This window comes from Rhodnius prolixus, unplaced genomic scaffold (genome assembly GCF_049639745.1).
Source record: "Rhodnius prolixus isolate KJV_2025 unplaced genomic scaffold, Rpr scaffold_7, whole genome shotgun sequence".
NCBI classification, from domain to species: Eukaryota; Metazoa; Arthropoda; class Insecta; order Hemiptera; family Reduviidae; genus Rhodnius; species Rhodnius prolixus.
In genome coordinates, this window is record NW_027411582.1 from 37,707,008 (window position 1) to 37,734,674 (window position 27,667).

General features: G+C 32.9%; 1 protein-coding gene across 6 annotated transcripts in view; it reads right to left on the minus strand.

Annotated features, from left to right (window-relative positions):
• Positions 1–1,047: 1,047 nt before the first annotated feature.
• Epac (Exchange protein directly activated by cAMP) overlaps positions 1,048–27,667 on the minus strand; it is a 374,689-nt gene continuing 348,069 nt past the window's right edge. For 4 of the 6 annotated variants that reach the window (XM_074115263.1, XM_074115266.1, XM_074115267.1 and 1 more), the window contains 15 exons: positions 12,663–12,766; positions 11,982–12,219; positions 11,706–11,895; positions 11,009–11,154; positions 10,773–10,917; positions 10,528–10,695; positions 10,241–10,396; positions 9,149–9,290; positions 8,823–9,015; positions 8,484–8,737; positions 8,271–8,396; positions 7,859–8,037; positions 7,548–7,777; positions 7,346–7,465; positions 1,048–6,290 (listed from right to left, as the gene is read on the minus strand). In XM_074115263.1, coding sequence (XP_073971364.1) covers positions 6,166–6,290; positions 7,346–7,465; positions 7,548–7,777; positions 7,859–8,037; positions 8,271–8,396; positions 8,484–8,737; positions 8,823–9,015; positions 9,149–9,290; positions 10,241–10,396; positions 10,528–10,695; positions 10,773–10,917; positions 11,009–11,154; positions 11,706–11,895; positions 11,982–12,219; positions 12,663–12,766 — 2,516 coding nt within the window. In that variant the 3' untranslated portion in view covers positions 1,048–6,165. Of the gene's footprint in view, positions 6,291–7,345; positions 7,466–7,547; positions 7,778–7,858; positions 8,038–8,270; positions 8,397–8,483; positions 8,738–8,822; positions 9,016–9,148; positions 9,291–10,240; positions 10,397–10,527; positions 10,696–10,772; positions 10,918–11,008; positions 11,155–11,705; positions 11,896–11,981; positions 12,220–12,662; positions 12,767–25,617; positions 25,856–27,667 lie in introns of those variants that run through there. The other 2 variants (XM_074115269.1, XM_074115265.1) reach the window with 2 other exon arrangements.

Genomic DNA, 27,667 nt, shown 5'->3' on the forward strand with positions numbered 1-27,667 from the left:
AAAACGGTTTCGAAATATTATTTTAAATAAACTAAAAATGGTTTTTCCATAATTTTAATGTGAAATTTGATATTACAATGCCATTAAAATTTTTATAATTAATTCTTGTAGAAACATATAATACATTTTATATTTATTTTCTGTAAATGTGCTACTAATATTATTTTCCAGATTAAACATATATATTTATAATAATTTATCATTATTACATGTAATTTTTACTTTTTTTAATTTAAATTGCAAAATTGACATTGTCCATTTCAACTAAAATGGCTTAACAATGACTTTGGAGTTTCTCTTACATTTTCTTTTCTTTAAATAACCTGTTGATTTATCTTTTTTAGTCTCCTAATTAAATAGATTTGTGTAACTGATATTAATATTTTATGTATTATTTATATTTATAATAATAAACGCTAGAAATAAAAATCATACTATATTTTACTTGTATACCAAATATTTTCTTATGCTCTTACTTAAAAAAAAAGTCTGAAAACTTGTAAAGCAAGTTTAAATTAATACTTAAGTAAGTTTGGATTTCACAAAGTTATTTTTTTGTTCAAAAGGTCCTGTTGACTGAAGACTGAGCTTCCTAAGTGAAGGCTCTGTTTCAAGGAGAATGTACTATATTTAATCTGTCCATGAAATCTAAATCATTGCCATTAAATTACATTTAGCCGGTTGTAACTTAGTGAAGTCCAAATTTAAATTAATCAAAACCAAAAGATTTAATTGAAGTTTAAATATTAGGTGAGATATAGTGTTAACTCTATGCTGAATTACAGGTCTTAATTTTTTTTTGGTTTAAATTAATGCAAATAAATCAAGAATTGTGAAGAAATTAAAAGTTTACAATTAAATCAAAAATCAATAGCAATAAGAAAACATTTCATAAAAATTACACTATAATTACATAAATTACAACACAGGAAGAAATCCCAGTTTTCAGGGAAAAGCAATAAGGACAAAGTATCTTACATATTAGAATTTGTTAAATTGCCGGAGTTCTAATATTAAAGATATTTGTTGTTCTAATTTCATCTACTTTTTAAGAAAAGTATTTAGGAAATTTAAAAATTGTTATTTATAAAGTTATTATTTAAAGAAGGTACAATATATATATATTTTTGGTTCATGTACCTAGTAAAGGCACTAAAGTATGGTTCAATAGTATTAATTTAATATTTGGATATAAAAATATTTGGAGAAAATCAGTGGTTATATACTTATGATGGAAGTTATATAAATGGTTTGATGATTTAGCTAATATATTAAATTTTGTAGGTAGATTTATTGCCAAAAAATAAGGCGCCACAAAATCTAAAGTTAATGGCGTCCAAGAGCCGTTTTTGTGAGCAGTTAAGATAAATCTGCCAATTCCTGTTTAAGTAGAAAAACTGTTTTAAACTGAAATTCAGAGTTCACTAGATACTCGAGTTTCCATAAAGAACTTAGCAGCTTTCAATATGATTTCCTTGAAAAACAATTTTCATAGGAAATGGTGTCCTTTTCCACTGAGAAAAACTGTCCAAAGGCCGGCCAATAACCTCAGATGTGTTGATGTGCCTTAATTCAATTTTTTTTTTTTAAATAGTCTTTTGAGGCTCGTAAGTCTATAAAGTAACGTGTGCGTCTATATAATAGGAGTTAGCTCCAAACAAATTTCATCTTGATTACCACAATGATACACGTCCGTAATTTTGAATGTACCAAATCACTGAATAATTTTCTTTTTTCCTATTACTAAGATTTCATCAAAAATAAAAATTGAATCACTTACTTTTCACGCTATACTTCACAACTTTTAACCCCTTTTTTTTCAAACATGAAGTTTCATAAAAATTTTCCCAAGAAATGTGAAAAGGCCAGTTTTGTGGAAGTGATAGGTGGGTTAATTTTTTCTTTTGAAGTGCTATTTCTATGAATTCTACGGTTCCAATATATATGTGGAGAATATCCGAAAGAAAGAACACTTTTAAACCTGGAAGAAATTCGTGTTATTTACATAACCCTTATTCTGTTAGTAATCTACCAACAAAAAGTAATGCATTAGCAGTAAAAGATTTAGTTATTTTTAAATATTTATAAATATGAACAATGAAAGATTTTCAGCGTCAAAATTTACAGAAAATTTTAAATAATTAATAGAAAGATTTTGATTGTCTTGTTAACTATAATGGATTGGAAGAGAATCTTATTAAATTCAAATTTTAGGGTGGACATTTTATTTTCAGTTTTTTTTACTAGAAAAGTTTTTGAATAAATGTTCAATACAATGGTTAAATAATACACACTAGTTTGTGACTTGCACTCTCGGTTTTGCATTTTTCAAAGACTGTCACTTTTAAGTTTGCTTTGTAAATTATTCTATTTCTTTACTTTTAGGCAGCATCTGGATTCAGGGCTGATAAAACACTTATTGTTGTTGAACCTTGCATATACATCATACAAGTTAAGTTAGGAAACCTAAGAGTTTTTATGGGAGCAAATACCAAAAATATTGGCCAGCTACTTGAGTTATTATTGATGCTTGATCTCGCACATTTTAGTTGATGAAATCACGGTAAGAACGAATCATAGCTACTTAATGGTACCTGGTTATCCCCAACACTGACAAGCTTTAAGATTTACGAGACTTTAGAAAATGTGTTAGGTGGAATTATTATTATAGTTACTCCCATGGGAACTTAAAATCTACTAAAATATCCATTATGGGATAGATTGCTGGGAAGTCTCACAATTACTAGCTAATCCGAAAATGCTTTATCGTTTTGAACCTAACTCTCTCGTTTTGTTTGTCCAATTTTTCTCAAACACTCACAAAATCTTCCCGTATTTTGAAAACTTTAAACTGAGATCACCGTAAATGAATAGCTCTGGAAGAGTTCAAGTCACAATTGTTACAATAAAAAAAATTAATAAATTGAAGACCGGCTTCATAAAGCCCCCCAAAAAATATTTGATAGTCGTATTTACAGACACAGAATAAGCTTCCATATATTGTACTACATTTTAAATGTTTAAGAACACTTATCAACAGAAACTAGCATACCACTAAAATCTGCAATAGATTCAGGGCGCGTAAAACTGGTTTAACCTGATAGGTAAAGTGAACAGAAACAGAGGTTATAGATTTTATGTTTATTGAGTAATTTTCTAAATAATCATTGTATATGATAATATGTAGGTGCCATTTGCTTTCTTAAACGATAGTAAATTTGACTTCCCTTAAAGTATTAAATTATTAGTGATAATATATAATTTCTATTATGAAACCGGTCTTCTTTTCATTTAATAGACCGCCAATATTTAAATTAAACACTTTATAACCTTTTTGTTTGTAACATATCACCCAATTCCAAAGAACAGAAGATAAGAGAAATTATCGTAATCCTCTGCAACTTAATTTCCCTCTGTTATTTTAAATTCTTTTTATTATTTTTAATTGTTGCACAAAAAAGTAATAAAAAAAAAAAGCAATGAAATTTAATGTTTTATTGACTATATAAATTAACAGAAAAGTATTTCCATTTGAAGTGAAAGGTTTTTTTCAAGAAATTTGAAGAAAAGTGACCAAATTTTCTTAAATGTTAAGATTATATGCTTTTTATTATTTTTTTCTTCATAAATTTATTTTTAATTTTTCAAAAATATTTAATTGGCTTCAGTAGGTAATTTTTTTTTTTTGGTTTTTTCATTTGTTCCATACAAAGAAATTAATAAAAGAAAGTAATGATCAAGAAATAAACTTTAAAGAAATCAAACAGAAGAAATTTATAATTTTAAAAATAAAATGTAAGTATTCTTTTCTAAACATTATATATAAAAAATAATATGATAACACACTTCCTTTATAAATAACAAACAAAAAAATGACTAGAATAGATTTTATATATATTTAAATTGATATAAAATACAATATTATATTTATAAATTATTTTTATACTTATATAAAAGGTTAAAAATTTTGTTATATTTATATATTATATTTTATTAAAATACTAATATTTACAAATATTATTTTCATATTTCTTCAGTTGATTTTAAAATGTTTTATTCTCACTTGAATTAAAAAAAAATCTAGTTTTATAAATTTCATTAATGCTAAATCTATATTACAAATAATGCTTTGGTGTTCTCAGACGTTCTTAAGATTTTTAGGAGGAAAAAAAAAAACTTAAAACTTATTAAAATGTTTTAAAATCTACAATAATTTTCTTTTTTCAATTATATCTTTCTTTGGTTATTTCAGCATATATTATACAAAAATCTACTACTTGTAAGTTATATATTAGTTAATATTAATAAAAAAGATTAATTATTCGTATTAAAAATATATATGCATATATTAACAGCTTTTTAATATGATAATTATAAGAAGTTGAACAAAAAATTATTTACCTACAAGTTTTTTATTTTATTTTGTGTGTGTGTATCTATTTTTAAGTGTAATTATTTGTGATTCTGTGGATTTGAAAAATATAGGATTGGCCTTTTACGGCAATGCCTGTACATGACTAGCTTTTAGAAAAACTGTGGGTCTCTCTTATTTCATTAAAATTTATAGAAAAGATGTATTACTACCATTCAGAGGTTTAATTTTAAAGACGGGTCCTACCATCTCATTCTATAGTAAAAGTTCATGTGTGTTTTCTCGTTGTAATATTTTTACTTCTGCGCAAGAAGGGTGGTTTATTCATTGCTGTGGTTGCGAATAAGTTGAAAGAAAGACGAAATTTTTGTTTTACTCTCAGTGGGCCCAATTTCCCTGAAGCACACATAAATGGTTATTGGTTCTGGTGCACTTGTTGGTCTGGATGTAGAAAATGCTTATCTCGAAAAACTAAATCTACGTATTGGTGGACCAGAACCTATTATTGGAAACCTACTAATCTAACTAGCAGTACAATTCCCCTTTTTCACAGTTTTGAAACTCCCCTTACTACGGGGCAATTGATTTTCGTAGAATCCTAAATTCGCGCTTAGTACATCCACATGGATTTTCGCTCTACCCTTTTCACCCCTCTACCCACAAAGATAGACAACAAAATATCCCCCCCCCCACGTACTGTGTAACCATTCTGAAAATCTGTACTATGGAGAATAACTGTCCCTTTCCCAAATTCAACAGGGCTTCATGACGTTCGACCATTTCGATAAGAAATGGTCCTGCATCTTTGGGAAACCTTTTTTTTTTTTTTCTTTTAATGGAAAAGGCCGTATATTCCAAATAGGTTCAGCTATTTCTCCAGGGTTTTGATAGGATCCGAAACAAACATTCTCTCCATTTTTATTGCACGGTGATCTACTCTCATGGGTTAATGTTGCAATTATTTGGGTTCAGCACTGTATAGATAGAAAATTAATCCATTGAATATGTGATAGCATTTTAAAAATAAAATCCCTAACTTAAAAGAGTAAATATAAAATATATCACAAATAACATTTATATATATAAAAAAAAAAATTACTTATACATTTTTAATAAACAGTATTTAGTTTTTTAAAGAGAATTTTTACAAATATTATTCATATGATCCAAGCTCCTAAAGTAATATATTTTTAAAGCTTTATTTTCTGAACTATTCTAAGCTTAATATAAAGAAAAATAATAATTACACAATAATTTTTACACCAATGAGACTTATTTCACTCATTATATTTTTATCAAAAAACCATTTTTTTCCCCTATTAATTTTATTATTGTATATAAAATATTATAGCCAATTAAAATAAATAATAATTTATTATACAGTCAGCATTGGCACATAATATTTTTTTTAATGAATAAAAAATTATTAGTTTTATTTTAAAAAATAAACTGAATGAAGGAACCATTTTAGGTGCAAAGTCCAACATAAGTGGTCTACTGTAAATTACAATTCCATCATTGTAATTATTATTTTACGATTACAACTATTATTTATTTATTTTTTTCATTATTAATAAAATATTTCTTGTTTCTTCTTTATGAACACATTATATTGCGCGAACTGTTCACATTTTACTTATAAATATTGTAATAATTTCAACCTACACTTTGGATATTTGCTTCTTTTTTTTACAGAATTATATATATATTTTTTTTTATTCCCCTCGAATTAAAATTGAAAAACTTCAATTTTCCATAATTCATTTTCCATTTTGAAAAAATTATTAAATATTTTATGATCTTCTTGGCTCTAATTTCTGTGATAAACTGTTTAATGTACGTTGATTATCAATTGTACGTAAACAGCGAACATATTCTTTAACTTCTCCCTCATTTTTAGGTGTTGGTGGATCTAAAACTGACATTGGAAAGACAAAAAAATATGTTAGTAGATTAAACATAAATTAATGTCCTATTAATTTTTAAAAAAAATGATTTAAGGCGCGTCAACATCTAAGGTTGTTGGCGCCCGGAGCTTTTTTCAGTGCACTGCCGGCCTCCGGACAGTGTTCTCTCGTTACAGACAACACTGTCCATCAATACCGGACAGTGAGCTGTAAGAAGCTCCTAGGAAGAGAAAAATCTAAGGTTCAGCAGCTGGATTCGAACCCGGGACCTCCGCGTGGAAGTCCAGCTAATCCCTTCCCTTTGACCTATTAATGTTGCTCAGTTACTTAAATGGTACGATAGAAAAAAGCCGAAACTCCCTCGAAGAACTTGTTTAAGAAAGATTTTAGAAATAAAATATTTCAAGTAAAAGTAATAGGACAAATTTATCGAAAAAATCTTAAAAAATTTACTCGTAAAATAGTTGCACTTCCTGTAACCAGCTGTTGCCCAAAAAACCTTTTAATCAAATGTTAAATTTGAACTATCCGCAATTTTTTTTTTGACTTTTGCGGGCTAATTTCCATTTCGGTAACATGACGTAAGAGATGTAAGAGAAAATAAAAATTAGTAGTCACTTCCTGTTAATGGATTTTAAGAAAACAAAAAAAAAAAAGGTTACAAGACACGTTAAAAGGACTATGCGGTTAGCGTACTGGACTCCCACGAGTAGGTCCCGGGTTCGAATCCAGCTGGTGACCCTTAGATTTTCTCTTCCTAGGAGCTTCTTACAGCTCACTGTCCGGTGGTAGACAGTGTTGCCTGTAACGAGAGAACACTGTCCGGAGGCCGGCAGTGCACTGAAAAAAGCTCCGGGCGCCAATAACCTTAGATGTTGACGCGCCTTAAATCATTAAAAAAAAAAGACACGTTAAATTTATCCTTTAAAAAGTCTACCTCCGCAGAAAACTCAATTTTGAAATTTCGTCTTAAGAACCGTGAGATCTTTCTCTAATAAGAAATAATCCTCTAATCACAGAATTTGCCTAAAATTTAGGTATCTGAAACATATTCTCAATTACTTACCTAATTGCCTATTTCTACAATATCTTAGCGTTCTTAAGGTCTGCGCTAACATATGCATTTTTTCAAAATTTACAAGACCATCCACAGTGGTTTTGTTTCCTTCGTGTATAAATGTCATGTCTGAAATGTTTTTCAATTATTAACAATAATGAAATCTAATTGTTAAAATATCTTCCAAAATTTATATTTTAAGAAAAATTACCTTTTAATAGCAGAGGCATAAATGGTATCAGTGGACTGTCCATAGAGGAAACCACAGCTCTGTAAGCTCTGTGATTTCTAGATGGATCTATTGTGGCTTCCAACTGGGTATACAACTTTCTTGATTTGCTCGGAAGTTTATCCCAAGTCAATGATAACCTGGAGACAGCCACATTGGATAATCCCAGTACAAGTGCAAACATACCGTTTATGTTGTGATATTCTTTACAACTGTAAGAAGTAATTGAGAAAAAAAAGAGATTAGTAATCAAGCAGGTACATGAAAAGCTCACTTAAAATCTAAATACTTACTAAGCTGCAAGCTTAATCATTTTTCTCAATACTTGAACTCTTTTGCTAAGACTATTTGTTAAACAGATTTCTGTGACCACCCAATATTGTAGTTCATTGAACCGACGAAGGAAGGTGTCCAGATTGGCCGCACTCTGTCCAAATCTGTGTCTGCCGAAGGTGTGATAGAGTAGTTCGTACTGTAGGGGAAAAAATGAAATTCTTTTAAAATATTGATGATGCTTCCATGGCCGAGTAATTATATCAATTTGGAACTAATTTGTAAGTTAAATCCGTTGTGATCCTTGTGTATATTTGTCAACAGAACGCCAGTCAACTAAATCCCTTGCGTTCTAAAAGATCTACTATGGTTTTCGCTTTATTTTGGCAGGAGTACCTTCTCTAAGTAAGCACAAATTTTCTCCCAACATACCTCATGAATATTCCAGAACAGTTCCCAGTCTAACATGGTCATATGATAGGCCATTTCCCTTGCGCTGACATCTTCTAAATCTAATTCCATTCCTTCTGTAGGTTGTTCCTGTTCTGGAATTACTGTCTACAAAAATAATGTTCAAATTCAAAAAGGTTAATTTAAAATAATTTGCAGGAATCACTGAGAAAACGAAAATTTAAAAAAACTTACCAAAGCGTCCAGGTGATCCTTTGGTGCAACAAAAATTTTCCCATTTAATGTTAGCCCAGTTGGCACGCTGACCTCTGCATCCCTTAAGGTCACCCTTTCACCATTACTTTTCACTTCCACTAGTACAAGATCTTCAGGTCGGCTTTTAATACCTAGTTTATCCGCAGCGCAGACTTTAACTTGTTCAGCAGTTGCGTTTATCAGCAGTCTTAACGTACAGTACGTATGGTCCGCACAGTATACTCTAAAAATAACTAAAGCCAACAAATATTAGCCATCTTTGAAAATATAAATTTTCAAATTAATCCCTAGTAAAGAGAAAAAAAATAGCATACTCACTGTCATCCTTTGGCTTGATAAGTTTTGATCCTGTCTCTGAGGGTGAGAACAAGCAGATAGGCTGGCCGCCTGGAGGTAACTTCCATTTGTTTGCCACAGCGGAAATCTCGTGATGTCTGGCCATTTGAGCATTAATGCGATGCATCAAAGTGGCTTCCTCCCAACCACCTTGTTCAGCATCCGCCGTCAATTCCTGGAGTTTATAAATAAATAAGTTGTAAGTATGTTATTCTCTTAGTAGAGTCACCTTTGCTTTGGAGATTTCAACTAATGAAATAATTAAAATAAATGTCTTCAAATACTAAAACTTCAAATAATAATCATACCTCAATAAAAGGCACAGCATGAGGGTCACTAAAAATAGGATGCCTGATTGTAGTAACCCACCGATATACAAATGACGCTACTCTTCTTTTATGTGTCTCAGAATATTCCTTATCACGATGATGTGGCGTTTCTAAGTTATAAGTAAGCTTTATTAAGGATAATATTTAAACAAAAATGACGATTTTTTGTAAAAATGAGAGATAATTATTGTTAGGACCATCGATATTCATACTATCGATACTATCCATATTGTATCATTTTCATCGAAGTAAAACTATTTACTTAACCTAATGTTGTTGTCTTTAATTTTTACTGTAAACACTTCACTACACAATAAACAGTAAAAAAAAAGAATTAAAATACATTGAAAAAATTATTTAGAAAAAAATCACGCTTCAGGTGTAAATAATTTTCCTAATTAAAGCAATAAAATATTTTTAACATTACGTGGAGGCAGATCGTAAGACACTACTGCTGCAGCGCTTCAACGAAATCAATTTTATTTCTCAAGAAATCGCGCCCAAAAAAAGCGGTACTCATGTGAAAGAGTAAGCAAATTTTTAAAACTTTGGAGCCTTTTTCTTAAAAATGGTAAAAATATGAAGAAAAAAAGAAAAAAAAAAGTCAAATCTATTTCTGGACAGATTATAATATTTGAATCAATTTCTATTGTGGGGAAAAAACACATTAGATTAACTTAATTATGTACATTTTTCCTAGTTTTTGAGATATTTCTTTTATTGAAAGGAACGTTAAGGTTACAGTTTTGAATTAAAAATTATGCTATGTATTAAAATTAAATATTTGTTTTATTATTTTTACCTCAAAGGTAAAAATTAAATTAAGTAATAATTTTAAATTTATCGTAATTTTTAGAACCAATCTAAATGTAACCTTCCTCGTTTCGAATCTGATTAAACCTTCACTAAATCTAATACATTCCTGCAGAATTCTTAGTAAGTTTTATTTCTAGTGAACAAGCAGTTTCTTAAAGATGCATTTTTTTTTTTATTAGAAAGAGAAAAGAAACTAGGAAAATATAAAATCAGAAAGTAATATTTTTGAACTTGGTGTTTATAATTAAAGGATATTGTTTCCTTAATTCTTGGACAAGATGTCTTGTTGAAATAAAGATGACATGTGTTAAGAAGAAATCATCTAAAGCTGGATCATTGGCTGATGTATCAAGTCTTGATTCTAGTAAATGTTCAATCATTCTAGGGGCTGTACAGGCCATTACAACGTATCTGGTAAGTGAACAGAAACAATGTTTTCATTTAATATAAGAAAAGTTAATGGCTTACTTAGCATAAAGTACTATACTCATTCTCCAGTTGTTAAAACAAAGTGATTCTTAAAAGCAGAAAACATTACTAACTTGTACGGTGAATTAGTTGAAGAACTCTTTTCTAATACCAGAACATCTTTACCATGTTCCTTGAGGCGAACTGTATTCGCTTCAACATCCCTTAAAATTCTATTGAAGTCTTCTTTGTCCACCCTTAGTAAATGGGTATTATCTTCTCGGACTATAATACTTGCAGCTCTGAGAAAGAATTTTAAATTTAAATTTTCATTTCAATAAAAAAACAATTTAGAGCTAAAATACTTGTTCCCACTAACCTTGGTACATCATTTATCAGTGCAAGTTTCCCAAAGTCTTCGCCCATATGTAAAGTGGCTACAGTTCCTTTACCATGTATTACAACGTCCACAGAGCCACACAGTACTAGATACCAAGATCTGCCTTCTTCACCTTGTTCAAATACTGCGAACATTAAGTGTTCTTAAATATGTAGGCCGTAAATTATTATTTTAATCCAAAAAAATCAATCAAAATCATGATAGATCTGACTTACCAACGGTCCCAGCCCTGGGATGGGCTTCAAACATAATTACACTTGCTAATTCTCGTTTCATGGAATTTGACAGATGTGAAAGTGGTTTCATGTGTTTTAGTTCTTCGAATACGGTTTCTAATTCTTCTAGAGTCCGATCATTGGTTCTGTTAAATGAAAATTTAAAAGGTTTAGTACTATCATTTCTTGTGAGGGAAGGGTTAGGAGGAGAAGGAGGTTTCTTGTGTTAGATTACCTAATGTCTGCTTCAAAGAAAAGCAGGAGTGGAAACAGTATTAAGGTCTATTAATCCCGGCCCGAAAAGGAAAGCAGCATAAGCTTTTCAGTACTCCTTTTTTCCCACTCAAATTGAAGATTAGATTAAAGCACTGGGACGGACCTGATCCCTTAAGCACTGCCAGCCATCACAGTATTATTGAACCACCTTTTTTTAAGGATATTATGTAAAGACATCCCTCTTTCCAAGTTCGGTTTCTCACCGGTTAAAAAAAAAAAAAAATCAGTCGTTCAAGATGCCTGAAATCTAGCGTTCGTTACGCAAACAGGATGTATTTCCGCATTCTCCTGACATGGGAATAAGATTAAATCAATCCCACCTACCCTAGGTTAATGATTTGTTGAAATTTTTTTTACTTGTTTTGGATTTCTTTTTCTATCATTTATAATTTTATGATTGGAAAGCAAAAAAACTACTTACGGTTTGCGCAAAATCATTCTTAGCCAAGCGTCCGGACCTCTGGCCGTAAGTTCGGACAGAGCTTCGCGCAAATGTTCCTCACTTTCGGCAATATCCTGCGGCGGTGGTCTCTGCGCAGGACATCCGCTATCACGATCTTGGCGGAATTGATATAATATACATTTATCCTTGAACGGATGGTCCCCAGTAACTGCAAAACACAAAAAAGGTACAAAAAAATTCTTTTTTTTTTTGTATTGGAATAAATGTTGATTGCTTTTTTCTTCCAAAATTTACCGCTATAAAGGATGCCTTCTTCCAGCAGAGCTTGCCACATAGTAGTCGCTTGATGCCGGTCAATACCATGTCCATGGGCCAATTCTACAAGCCAGGTTACCATCTCACTACCGGAAGCGCAACATGGTACTACCAAACGTCCGCCAGCAGTCTTGCGTTCTCTTAAAATTGGTTCCGGCTCATTTAACAGCAGCGTTCTCAATACCCATCCGGCCTGAACCATGCTCACCGAAGCAATCTAATAATAAAGTAAGTTTACATTTAGTTTACGTTGTTACGTTGCTTGAATGACGTAAAGAAGTTATTATTTAAATATTCTTAAACAAATAATCATAATAGCTTATACATATTTGAGTATGTAAACGTAATATAGTTTTCATTATTCTTGACAGGTTTCGATTTTTCGCCCATCATTAGAGGTTGGTTTATAAGCAGTAAAGTTTGACTTCCATTTAAAAGCTTCATAACACTTGTCCATTTTACAAACACCGGAAAAGGTATAGTGTGATGAAGTTTTTAAATTATTCTCTACGTCCACTGATCACCAAACTCTTGATGAATGATTTTAACCAGCGCTGCGAAACCAACTCATATTTCCAATATAATTTTAAGGAAGTATAATTTTTATAAATAATGAAAAATTCAAGCAAATTAATGAATATTTTTTTTGTTGACACTGACCTCTGTGATCGGTTCTGCCGGATTGGATTGATCAGGACTGAGCGTCCTTTTGCCTTGATGTTGTGCCGGTGAAGGGGATTGAGGCCTCGCCACGCCTGCAAGGCCTGCAAAAAAAAAAATTCATCTTAAAGTTATATTTTGAAATTCCTCATAATTCATTACAGAAATTAAAATGATAAAAAGTTGTCATTTATTCTAGAGATTTTGGCCTTTGTTCGGGAATCTTACAAAACTCATTGACCTATTGACACATTGTTTAGGGGTTTCTCTTGCACCCAGTGGGGGGGGGGATGACTCACAATGTAGCTTTAAATAGTTAATAAGAATTACGATAATTTTCATTTTAAAACTAGCCCTCGTTCGCCTTTTATAAAATTTGGACTTATTCATAAATATTTAGTTCCTTAAATTTGCACTCCAAAATTATGCTTGGCATTCCCCGAAATGAAGTCACTCATAACCGCTAAAATGTCAGTTCAACGCATTACTAAAAAGAATTTTTTATTTGGGCGTCCGGGGGACGATAAGCGGGCCCTCAACATTGAATATTGATCAATATCAATGTCTTTGGATCAAGATAACTCTGTAAATATTAAAAATACTAAAGAAGCTTTCAAGAAGAATAATTTAAATGGCTGATTTGCTAAGCTCAAGAGGGCAATAACAAGGAGGAAAAAATATGTCTTTGGATCTCCTCTATGGAATGAAATCAGAAGTCATTGATGATTTGAAGGCAGTTTGTTTGATCAAAACTACAAATTGGAAAGGGTAGTTTTAAATTGTACTGCAGTTTTTGGGGAGTCTGCAAGAACGATAAGCGGGGCTCTAAACAATCAATATTATTACCACTGACTTTGTACCAAGTACCATTGGAGTCATTGATGATTTGATCAGCATTGTCAGCATTTACAGTATATTGAAGTTGTCTGCTTAATCAGAATCGTTTATTATAAATAATGCTTCTCTACCAAGTTAGTTATCCTCTATAAGGAGGTAAGGACCCGGGGCTTACAGTATATTGAAGTTGTCTGCTTAATCAGAATCGTTTATTATAAATAATGCTTCTCTACCAAGTTAGTTATCCTCTTTCAAGGATTGAATAATACTTCTTTAGAATGTCTATACTTAAATATATTATATAAATGTTTTTATTTATTTCAGATATTTTAGCTTTGAAATTAGTAAGAAGTCTGTTTTGTTTCGAAAAAGGTTTATTAAAAGTTGAATGCTAAAAAATGTAATTACACAAGCTTTTTCCATTTTACATTTTCCTATAACTTTTCAAAGAAAAGAGAAAAAGAAAACAGAAAAAAACTTTTTAAACAAAATAACTAAAACGAAATGATGAAAATTGAATTAACTCCAAACAGTTTGTTTTTAAGAGATATTATGTAATTTGTTCATGCTACTTGTTAAAATAACATTGAACTTTTGTTCAGGATCAAATTTATTACAGTTTCCACAGGTAATGTAATTTAATTATGTAAACTTACTCTTTTTGTTACATAAAGCCCATTGTATTTATACTAAGTTAAGCTTTCTAATAGGCCTAGTAGTTCTAATTATGTTATGTTACTTTATAGATAAACATGTTATTTAATGACAGCAGTATAAAGATACTTTTTCAAAATATTTGAGGGTCTGTCCAATAAAAGTAACTTTATTTGATGTAAACATAATTTAAACTTATGTTTTGAAAATAAAAATAAGTGTAAAAAAGTTCAAGCGTAGGTTACATAAAATCTAGGATCTTTAACAATTTATGTTTCTGTTGTTTAATGTATTTTTTAAAAATTGAATTAAGTTAAAATTACAAAAAAGAAAATTATATTTGTAAAAAAAAAAAGAATAATAATAATAATAAAATAATTAAGTACATAACAAAGAAATTAGAGCATTAAGAAGTTCGAAATTAAGATCGATCGATCATATCGATAGTGCATTGGTTTTCAGAAGTGATCAGTTACCTCCCATTAATGATTTAAATATGAATTCCATTACTTGTTTACAGTTTTATGAAATAAGTACGTAAGTGTTTTGCTTTAAAGATTTTTCGTTATTATAATGATATTTCTTGTTAATCATCTAGCAGTAAGCTTTAAGGTAAGAAAGTAAAAAAAAAGAATCATTACGATTTAAATAATTAGTGATTAAAAAAAAAGAAAATGATTTAACCTACGACTACCATGGTATATTGTTACTTTTGACGATATTTTTCATGATTTCATAATTACTAATAATTAGTTTCATAATTTCATAATTATTAGTTCTTCACTTATGGAACAAGTTATTCACAATAAAGGTAGAAAATGTAAGTCAGTTTCATTATTAAGCCAGCTGAATTTAGAATCATGGTTTAGCATTATAATAAATCCCTTTTAATGCTGTATTTGAACAGATATATCTCAAAACTTTTACAAATTTGTGTGTGTAGTATTATTCTTAAATCCCTTTTTTTTCCCCTGTACTAACAAAAAGGGAAGAAAAAGGAGAAACAAAACGAAAAAAAAAAGGGAATGAAGTTTGTAAAACAAAAAAATAACCAGCTTAAAAACCTTAAATCTCTATGGTTGTTCTATACAAATATGTAAGCACAATATGTTGATTCTGTGAATAGTATTATTAGAGATTTAACAGAAAACTTTGTTCTTTCAATTTTTTAATTTAATACTTTTATGTTTGTTTTAAAAATGTTGAACATTTTTACCTACATTTTAGAAATGACGGTAAAAAAAAAAAGTAGAAAACATTTTAATATAACCATAAATCGTAACCTGACATATTGTTAATTTCTACCATTATGTTGTTACCATCACTGTTTTTCTTACTGTTTCTTAAGTTTTTGGTTAATCATTTATAAATTATAACCTTTTCGCTACCTTCTTGTGGTTGAATGAGTTGTAATTTTCTTCTTTAATGTTCAAAGTAAAAGCTTGTACACCTATTTTTAATGAACTTACATTGATGTCAATTGTTAAAAGTTAGATGTATAAATTTATAGATGTATTTTAAAGACATTTCAGCTCATATTTACTTTTTTTCTGTTTGTAATTAGGTTAATTTATACAGTTTAGTGCTTAAATTAGACATTTTGTTTACATTATACGGTTTATTTTCTGCGAAGGTTTCAAATAAGTTATTACTTGTTTAATTTGTTGTTTGTACAGAGATGAAATGAATTTGAAATTATTCATATTGTTGTACAAAGCAGTGTTGCTGTACCATAGAGTAGTTTTATTAATGGTAAAACATTTATTGCTGATTTGTGGCTTTTATAACTGTTTTTTGTTGTTTGTTTTTATATAATGTGTTGAATATTTTGATCAAATCTATTCAAGTAATTAATTTAAAAGTTATTAAACTGTTATTTATTGAAATAATTAATTTTGTGGAAATTAATTAACCATTCAAAATTCGTAAGTATTGAAAACACTTTTTTAAAATATGTACTTAAAATTTTATCTAATCATTTTTCTGTTGCAATGCACCATCCTATCAATTCTTCATTCTGAATTTCAGGATTCTGCCCGTGAAAATGTTCCATGTATTGTGCATGCGTATTGCTTACTTTTTTTTTTTTAAATTTACTTTTTGTTTCAAATTAATGGACGCATTGATTGTTATTAATTGTCTACGAATTTGGCTCTTGTTGTAGTAAATCTCTGCCAGGATTGTTAATGAACCTTAAATGTTTGAGGTTTATGTAGTGGTTATTGTTAGGAACAATAGGCATTATTTAATAGGGAGGGGAGTTTATCGATTGGTTCCCTTTTCGATTCTGCAGTGCCTTGTGGTAATACAGGATCCGTGATATTGTTTTCTGAAAGTTATAAATTACGCACAGCTTATCCTATGATAAAGGTCATTGAATATTTAATAAAAAAGAAAGTTATCTTTTTCCTATTAACAAAAATTTAGTATAGTTTGACTTCCGAGATATTTTTTAGTAAAATGTTGGGTACGTTTCCGTTAGCCGGGCGCAAATGTCGCCAATTGTGAACCAAACGCGAGCCAAGTCAACGGAAAAAAGTCGAAAACGTTCAACTATAAACAAATATTAATTAATAGTAAGCAAAACAAGTTCAACTATAAACAAATATTAATGAATTGAAAAGAAAACAGTTTTACCCAAAACTGTTTTTCGCTTGCGCCCGGCTAACGGAAAAGTACCAAATGTTGTTTTTCTTCTTTAGATAAAAGTTTCTCTTTGGCAAGTGCCAGGATTGTCCAGGTTTCAGTTGAATGGAGAACGTTATCATTGTTGGTTTGGACTTTGTAGTTCTATGGTTGTCGAAGACTTAAGACTTGGTATGCGGTGGATGTTTAAATTTCAGATGTGGACCTTTTCTGTGCCTGTCTAGCACGTTATGGCTTGAACAAAATTCTACTGCTACATCATTTGTGGCTTCTTAGACTTTTTCTAGCACTTTCGTGATAGCCTTTTTTTAAATGCCTCTTCTAGAGCAAACTTAAGGTCGTGCGGTAAATTTAGAACGAGAGTTTGGCAAATTCAGTTTCTTTACTTATTACAAATTACTCCAATTATTATTTTTCATTTTTATCTTTCTTCTTCCTACAGGCGCCTTCAGTCCTGAATGGACCAGGGCCTCCTCAATCAAGGCTCTCCAAAATGAGCTCTATCCAAGAGCCTCTTTAATCTCCACCTTCGCACACCCATTTTCCTTAACCAGTTAAGCGTGTTTGACGTGTATACTGATTGTCAAAATCTTAAATCTCTGTTACGGTGCCGTTCGACGTGGTATACTCGTGAAAAAATATAAAATTGCCATTAACTATAAAAACTCGAAATTTTAATAAAATACAATAAGAATATTATTTGGTGGGATGTTACCAATAGAACTGCCAAGTATTTTATACGGAGTGAGGTGGTGGGAGCCCCAGCCAAATGATAAATGGTTGGTACATGTTTGGTCTCCGCATTAGAGATTCGGGAATTACGCACACAAATAGTAGCTCTCAACCCTTGTGCAATGCCCGTTTTTACCTTTTAGATAGAGATTCAGACCTCTCAGTACGAGCATGATTTCATTTTGCACAGAATTCGAAAAGCTCTTTTCTTCCTTTGTAAAAAAAGTTCTTGCGTCTCTAGTTAACTAGAGGCAATGCATACGTGAAACGGTGCAAGTTTTTGAAAGAGCACACAATGCTCTGGTAATATCAAGCCCCCGAGAGAGATTGTAGAAAAAGTCGCTTGCAGTGACTATTACGACTATTGTAAACTTTTAGTTGTTTTGCCTCCTGCGTTCGACGTGTACGCACGTCATCGTTTGATTTTAATTCCGCTCATTGTGGGGGGGGGGGGGGCTCATTTTCTTGATTCGGAATTTTCCATTTTTTTTTTTACTCGTTTCGATGAAAACTTAAAATAGAAAATCTACCCGATTCCAGTTACATATTTCTTACGGGGAGAAAGAGGAATTGAAAACCAAATCAATCTTGTATGTAAAGTATCGATTACTAACAGTATCGATAACAGTTTATTTAATGGTTATAAAACCATAGAAGGTAGAAATATAAAAAATATTGTACCATCTTTTAAGGAGGCCATATAACTTGGAAGAGTAATTTATAACTTTCTATTCAAAAGTGCATCCTAAAACATGGTATTGACTTTTGTCAAAACAAACACACAACTTGTTGTAAATAAATAATTCATTGCTGTGTGTGTGGCTGCGCTAGCTTACAAGCCACAACCTCTGGTGGCATGGCAGGGCGTGGCGTGGCGGGGAGATCTCATTGAATAATCCATGCGATTGCATAATCCGGTGGTTCAAAGTTTGTGACTAAAGATGTGGTTAGTGGGGGGGGGGCGGGGGCTGGTTAAATTGAGTTGTTCAATTTTTCGAGTTTTTGTTTTTTTTTTCAACTTAAGCTTCATCCCCCCCTCAAATATTGTTTTATACTCTCGAGACACAAATTTATTTGCAATCTCTGGGGGCTTGAGATTACCCCAGAGCATTCTCTGTGCTCATTCCAAAATCTTGCACCGCCGCTTCACGTATGCATTGCCTCTAGTTAACTAGGGACGCTAGAGTTTTTTTACAAAGGAAGAAAAGAGCTTTTTGAATTCTGTGCAAAATGAAATCATGCTCGTACTGAGGTCTGAATCTCCATCTAAGAGGTAGCGGAAATACTATTGGTTCCCAGAGTTCAAAGCGAGCTTTAATTCTTCCTCAAATCGACAGGAACACATTTACTGGACCAATTTGTAAAAACAATTTTTTTTATTTTTAACCCAAAACAGATCAAAACGGATATTTTTGGGTGAAACATTGAAATAAGAAAATTCGACACGAAATCAGTTTTCACGAATCAGATCTTATGTTTCCGGTGATTCTTTTCTTCTTTTTTTTTCCAATTTCCTAAAATCTGACCTGGTCTTAGATTTTCCTTTTAAAATAGTTAATTCGTAGTTTTTAGCAGGAAAATACAATATTTTCTCTCACTTGAGCAGTGATGGCGAACCTATGTGACCCGCGGGTCAGACACTGGACCCGCGCAAGCTTTTTCACTGACCCACACAATTGCTAGGCAACTATTTGTTTGTTTACGCGGGTTGATTTAGATTTTCTAATTGTTGAGGATAATTTATATTCTATCTGTATTTTTTTTCAATCACGCATTGACACAATAGTTATTTATTTAACAAGTGAGGAAAGTAGTTCTTTTCCTTACGCGAGGCAGGGTTTGCACCCTGCAAATTGCCGAGTGTGAGGAAAATACTTGACACTCGAGTTAAATATTATATTTTTTCTGCAACCATTAGATTTATTAACTAAAAAAATTAAAAATTTCATTTTTACAGTCTACAAAAAGTAATTTATTTATTATAAACATTTATTGTTATATTACAATTATTTACATTACTTACGTATTTACATTACTTATTACATTTTCTGCTGTTTCTTTTATTGATGGAGGAGTGTTTTCTAAACAGGAATCACTAGAATCCATTTTAAATTTCTATAAGGTAACACTATAACCTTTTTAACTGTTATAATTAAAAATATCTAATTATTTATTAAAGTATTTTTATTTCTATATTCCTTTCAATTTTTTTAATATTCGTTTTTTAATTATTTAGTTACGTTAAATAAGCTTATTAAAGTTTTACAGAAAATATTTAATAACAAAACTTCCTATATCAAGGAAGCACAATAAAGTTTTTCCACTCACTAGTGAGGAAAGTGACACTAATGTGAATTTTTCCCCACTAGTGAGGTAAAGTTGGGCATTACACAGCTGATTTTAATTGAGTAATGAGAACTTTACTACATGGTTGCAAAAGTGTTTACAAAATATCAAATAAAATGTATAATTTTACTCATATTTTGTTTGTTACAAAAAATCGACAACCCAAAGCAAATAACCATATTTAGATTTTTGTCTTCAGATAAAACACACACTTTTGTTCAGGTTTTGTTCAGTTATGTTTGTAAAAAGAGACTTCCATAGCCACTTGTTGTTTCGTCCCGTTTTACCCCAGTTAAGCCAACTGAAATTTAAAGATGTTTAGTTTTGAAAATATTCAGTTTAAAAATTTTTAAACTTAACTCTTGTGCCAAATGGGCATTAGTGACCCAAGAGCTAGTACTAAAATACAAAAAAAAAATGAACAAAATTTGACCCACGTCTCAAAAAGGTTCGCCATCCCTGGACTAGAGTATTAAAGTTATCCACAACTTTGTTTGAAATCTAATTTAAAGGAAAGGGCAAACAAAAGAAAAGGGTGGACCTTTTCCTGGCTCGTTAAAGGACATTAAGAGAAATGTGCGGAGGTATCCAAGTGGTAGTAGAGTGGACAGTGTAATCGCAGTGAAGACAATTGCCAGTACCGCCGGATGTTGTTGTCCGGAGAAACATTGTCCACACTTTGGGAAGTAAACTGTATCTGTACGTCTCCTCTGTCTGTGATAAGAAACACTTTACCGGAAGTGCTGGGGTGGGTGTACTCTTGCTCCTTTTACCAACGGTTTTAAGTAATACAATTAACTTCCTTCCGCAGCTAAGTCACTCCACTGTTCCACACAACTTGGGGATGTCCCTTCATTGTTCTCTTCTTTCTCAACAACTATCTTGTCACGATTTATCGCGTCTTATATGGGGGCAGCGCACGTACTCTTTAATTTTCTAACGTTTTCTTTTACTAACTACGGACGTTACTTACTACTACAACAACAAAGAAAAAATTAACAAAGTTGTGTTTTAATATTATCAACAACAACAACAAAGACAACTCTCTTGAGCTTGTTGTCTCTTACTAACTGAACTAACTTAACTGAATTCTATCTTTGGCATTTTGACTGAAATCTTTATTTGAAAGTTTTCCTGTTCAAAGTTTCCTTTCTTTGGCATTGGCTTCCGCCATACAGCCAGCATCGTCTAGGTGCTTATCACTGGAATATCACTCACTCTCCATTCTTACTTATAAATACATTCGCTTCACACATTCATCCCTCTACTATATACAACTATTTACATACAAACTTACCAACTAATGGATGGATCAGTACTCCTATATTCCTGCCATCCTTATAGCTTAACCTGAATTAAAATCACGTAATCCTTCTCTAATCATTTTCTTCCATTCATTCTAATCGGCTATAACTTTTAAATACATTCATATTTCTTTGCTAGCTCTGCTATAGACTTAAGCACATATACGAGGGTCGTTTGAAAAGTCCGTGCAAAAATAAAAACTACTTAATTTTTGGGGGTAAACCTATTTTATTTTTCAACATAGTCTCCTTTTAGGCTTATACACTTCGTCCAACGCTGCTCTAGTTTGTTGATCCCTTCCGAATAATAGGATTTGTCCAAGTCTGAAAAATAGCCATTCGTTTCTGCAATCACCTCCTCGTTTGAATAAAATCTTTTTCCCGCCAGCCATTTCTTCATATTGGGGAACAAATAGTAGTCCGAGGGAGCCAAGTCTGGAGAATAGGGGGGATGTGAAACGAGTTGGAACCCTATTTCCATTAATTTTGCGACCACAACTGCTGAGGTGTGAGCTGGTGCGTTGTCGTGATGGAAAAGGACTTTTTTGTGGGCCAATCGTGGGCGTTTTTCTTGCAGCTCGGTTTTCAAACGGTCCAATAACGATGAATAATATGCACCTGTAATAGTTTTACCCTTTTCCAGATAGTCGATGAGGATTATTCCTTGCGAATCCCAAAAGACAGTCGCCATCATCTTTCCGGCCGAAGGAACGGTCTTCGCCTTTTTTGGCGCAGATTCCCCCTTGGTTACCCATTGTTTAGATTGTTCTTTGGTCTCAGGAGTGTAGTGATGTATCCATGTTTCATCCACAGTGACGAAACGACGCTTAAAGTCCTGCGGATTCTTCTGGAACAGCTGCAAACCGTCCTTGCAACACTTCACACGATTTCGTTTTTGGTCAAGCGTGAGCAATCGCGGCACCCATCTTGCGGATAGCTTTGTCATGTCCAAATGTTGATGCAAAATATTATGTACCCGTTCATTCGAGATGCCCACAGCACTAATTTTATCAATGATTTCTGGAGTAGTAACCTCAACAGGGCGTCCAGAACGTTCAGCGTCACTTGTGCCCATATGGCCATTCTGAAAATTTTGAAACCACTTATAAACTGTTCTAATCGAAGGTGCAGAGTCACCATAATGTTTATCAAGCTTCTCTTTAGTCTCCTGAGGCGTTTTACCTTTCATAAAGTGGTGTTTAATCAACACACGAAATTCTTTTTCGTCCATTTTTTGAAAATCACTCGACTTCCTCGATTCAAACGAATGCCAAACACAAAGAAATAGACCGATCTGGCTGAAACTTGGTGTGTGTTCTTCCAAGAGATGCTACTAACTAAACATAACCTCGATACGCGCCAGTGGTGCTATCTCTCTGACTTTGCACGGACTTTTCAAACGATCCTCGTATATGTTGGTGGAGAATATAATGTCTTCGTAGCGAAATGGTGCATCTAAATACCTGTATTATATCGTCAAACATTCGTTTCCTTTCTACCACATAACGTGGACATATCCATTATTATAAGTTTGAAATCCTCCTCCTCATCGCAATCTACGCAAAGTTTAAAGTTTGGTTTATACTAAAACTTAATTTGATAGTTGTTTCTCTTAACTTTATAAATACACGTACGAATCAAAACTAACATGGATTTCTCAGTTAATAAAACTGAAAAAAAAAAAATTATTATTATTCTTTAAACTCAGAATGTTTACTAGAAAATCTAACTCATGATAACCGTGTGCTACCATATGGTTGGATGATACTTTAGTTTGACAAAATTAAATATCCAGCTCAAATTCACCTGCCTAAAAGATAAAAATTTAAACAAATAAATAAAGAGAGAGAGAGTGATGAGAGATAAGCGAGAAGAGAGAGAGGGCCAAGGTCAAGCACATAATTGCATACATATGTAATGGTAATAAATAATGAGTGCCACAAAATTTTCCTCAGCAAGTTTGTGTTTGTATAAAATTTTATATAATTTCAAATGTTAACATATGTTCCATTCTTTTAAAATTGAATGTCATGAATTTGAAATTATTTTTTGCAATTTCCTGGCGAAATGAAAATATATATTTATGCATTTACTGTTCATTATTTTTGGTGACTGAATCATAGTTTCAATAGGATGGAAAATTATTGCCAGTTTCAGTCATTATAAACTTTATTATGCCAAGTTTTCTACCTAGAGGGACTAGGTCTCATCTTCAGGGCTAATTTACAATATACTGTTTTACATCATTAGAGAGTTGGTGTGTCTTCTGTCTTGTCTGCACATGAACTAAAACAGTATATTGTAAATTAGCCCTGAAGATGGACCTAGTCCCTAGGGTCGAAAGAGCTCCGGCATAATAAAGTTTATAATGACTGAAACTAGCATTTATTTTTTCATCCTATATTTATGTGCTTGATGTGTCACTTGTGAATGTGTTGTCCAAGTCTCCCTTGCTGCGTTCAGCAAAACGACTCGTCTGGAACAATCGCTGAACGTGAAGAAGAGGAACTTTTTTCTTTTTTCTTAAGACCATGATTATTTTGGGCCATTTCCTGGGATAAGATCCCAAACAGGTTGTTGTTTGGCAGAAATACGGCTATTGGCTTGCTTGTTGGGTTAGGAGGCCTAAAATTAGGTGGCAGTTTTAGTTTCATGGGCGCTGCATCCTCCCAGTTAAAAGGCTTATTGTGGCTTTGGATTCCCAAATAAGAGAAATTACTCTTTTATATCATCTATCCTGGGGACTTTACCACATGTTCTATTTCGTTTAGTTCTTAGTTTTTCTGGGAGACGGGGTACCGTAAACGTAGCGATTGCAACGCAAGATGACCAGGAAATACTGAGACCATATTTTCTTTCCTTTTTTAGGTCAGTATACCTGGTCTGAGGGTACAAAAGGTTGATGCGCTCAACTGTGGGGAAATCCAGTGCAGATGTTTTCCTGAGCTTATGTTGGCCCAGATTTTATAGTCGGCATCAATCCTGGTCCAAAGTCTTCACGGGACTGTTGAAGGCTGTCAAGCAGATGTGTTACCCATTTACCTTGATCCAAACTACTGGGCTCGATACAACAAAGTTCGGCTAGAATGGGTGTCGGGTAATGTGAGGATTGAAGGGAATGGGACTGCTGATCATCTGGCCAGGAATGGATCTAACACTTCTTTCATTGGCCCGGAGCCTGTCCTGGGGGTCACCAGGGGTTTGGTTCATGCGGCTCTCAGAGATGGGTGAAGTGACCTGGGGTTAAACACAACCAAGGCTATTGCTTGCCTTGGCTGTGTAAGCAAAGAACCAAAGAGACCCTTGTGCTTGGGTAGAAATCAGATTACTCTGTGATTACAGGCCTATTCTCGGGGCACGGTAGGTTCAGGAAACATCTGCGCAAGGTGGGGGCTTATTAGCTCGGAGCCAGATCGTTGTGCAGATTATGCCAGGAAGAGGAGGAAACGGCCTCTTACCTGCTGTTCGATTACGTTGCAATCGAGCGTTTGCGCCATGAAACCTTTGGAACGCTGGAGACCGAAGGAGATAGTAGCACAAAAAGAACTGTTAGGGAAAGTCCTCAACCTCTATTGGAGGGGAGAGTTCGCTTACTAGAACTAAGAAGGGGCTGGCAAAATAAGTGTTTTGTGAGGCGCCACGGTAGCCAGCCGAGCGGTTAGAGGCGAGACCTGCGAAGCTAATATGAATTGTGGTACTGGGTTCGATTCCCGGTCTAGAGGCCTTGGATTTTATTTAATGGTTAATAAAAAGAAATTTACAGTAAAGTAAGTTTGCTAGTCGCCTCCGTCCACGACACCTAATTGGTAGTTGGACGTTAAGCCCCGCCTGAAAAATAGGCGATTACTTTACTTTATGTCTTTTGTGGCTGCGGTGCCGTGGGGCTAGGTTCCGTCCCATCTATTATCTTATCTATTCTATTCTACCTTGATCCAGGCTCTTGACAAGAAGTAGAGGAACTATCCCAAATCTTCTAGTATCTTGACATTCCTTTCAGAGTATCTCAGTATAAGAACAACACTTATACCCCAATCAGCCTAGAGCAGATTTCATCGTACTTCATAACCAGGAAGGTCGCCAGACTGACCGAGAAAATGTTGAATCGGGAATTAATTATTCCCCTTTCTACTAAAGACTACCCAAGGGTACCTGTAGCTACCAAGACTGGAAATGCGTAACTCTAATCACCGAGTGGACTGGGTAACCTTTATCTTCACGGAAATGATACTGGAGGATAAGTTTTAGAGCTGTTCTTGGTACAACTAACTTGAAGACTCTATAGAAAAATTTGGAAACTGAGCTGGATCCAAGGATTACCCAGTTAATTGTTAGTTTAGATGGGCTCGAAAACTTTTGATGTGAACATTCCAAAACAGCAGTTACATGGAATTTTGGAGTTTGAGACAAAAATTTAGATAATAATACTGGATATTTACCAATTTTTGGAATAATACTGGCGCATTTAGCGGCAACTTCACAGACTACACAATATATTGAGAATAACATAGTATATAAGTTCACTGCCGGCTGAATATTTTGTACTAAGTAGATCTTTTTTATTATTATTATTAACTCAAACTCACGGACTCGTTTACACTACTCGTTTACGTCAACAGTACTGCTTGAACTCACTTAAACTCAACTCAGACAGACAGACAGACCAGTTTTGGACGTATGGGCGAACATTTGTGTATTGATGAGTGGTGGGGGTTGAGGTAAAGGTAAATATTGATAAGAACAAACTGTTGTTGAGTAGATAACGTGTCCAAACAAGAGTGTTGTTATGTTCTCTAGGCGACATTATGACGTCATCGCCATGAAAACATAGTTCAGGAATTGACGATAGTTTTTTTAGTTTGATTTAATTCAATAACTATTATTATTATGTTACATATCTAATCAAACAGATTTTTTTTTTGCTTCATTCATTTCTTTTGTTATCAATGGAGTTCTACTTTTTGTTTTTTTACTATTTATATTCTGATATGAATGAATCATTTTTTAATTCAGTAGAAACCACGTAGAATGTTACTTTTGAAAAAGGTCCGCAGTGTTAAATATTATATCCGATCTATTGCATATTTATTGTTCCGGTTACGGTCCTTCGTCCATCAGAGACTTGATTGATTGATTGATCAGTTTGGTATAGAAATTTTGACGTCACTTACTACACTTGTTGATTGTAGTGTTACAAGATGTTGATGACGTTCTATAAAGGGAAATTTACCCTACCACCCCCCACCCCCCGGGAACTGCTTTAAAAAGCCACTTCCCATTGAGTCATTGTAGGAGCCATTTTTGGGAAAATCTTTGAAAAAGAAGAAGAAGAAGAAAACAACCGTTCATGACGTGGTACTTCCGGTTGTTAGGGAAGGGATTAGCTGAACGGTTAGCTGGATTACCACGCTGAGATCCTGGGTTCGAATCCAAGCTGCTGGCGCTTAATTTTTTTTTCTTTTTCCTAGAAACTTCTTTGTAGCGAGAGAAAACTAACCACAGATGTTGTGGAATTAAAATCACGACAATGGACGTGGTTTATACGTCGAACGCAGGGCAAATACAACTAAAAAGATTAGAATAGTCGTAATATAGTCACTGCAAGCGACTTTTTTCTGCAATCTCACTCTCGGGGGCTTGAGATTACCCCACAGAGCATTCTGTGCTCATTCCAAAATCTTGCACCGCTTCTTCACCGTATGCATTGCCTCTAGTTATAACTAGAGACGCAAGAGCTTTTTACAAGGAAGAATTCTGTGCAAAATGAAATCATGCTCGTACTGAGAGGTCTAAATCTCTATCTAAGGTAAAAACGGGCATTGCACAAGGGTTGAGAGCTTTTATTTGTGTGAGGTAATTGCCAATCTCTAATGCGGAGACCAAACATGTACCAACCACTTATCATTTGGCTGACTCCCTCCACCTCCCTCCGTATAAAATACTTGGCAATTCTATTGGGTAAGATAAAGGAAACATCCCACCAAATAATATTCTTTATTGTATTTTATTAAAATTTCGAGTTTTTATAGTTAATGGCAATTTTATATTTTCCACAACGAGTATACACCACGTCGAACGCACCGTAATAAAGATTTGGTTTGACCTGTATACACACGTCAAACATGCTCAAACAGGTTAAACCATTAAAAAAAAACGAAACAAACAAACTTCCGATGGGCCGATTTTAACCAAAACCTTATAAGGAACAATTACTGTTTTGGTACCTAAGCTAGATACCAAATTTGGGTACTTTGGGCGATTTTGTGGTTTTTTTTTTTGGTTACCATAGATACGCTCAAAAATCACAAAGATCAATTTTGTAAAAACTATTTTTTTTGGTGCTCAGATATTTCTGGCGAAAATGCAGCTTCGAACATCAGCAGCAACTATTTCTCTTACTTAGTAAAGAAAGTAAAAATACAATATTTAAATATTAAAACTTAAATTAACGTAGCAATTTAGCATAATGTATTTAAGCACTCCTGTACA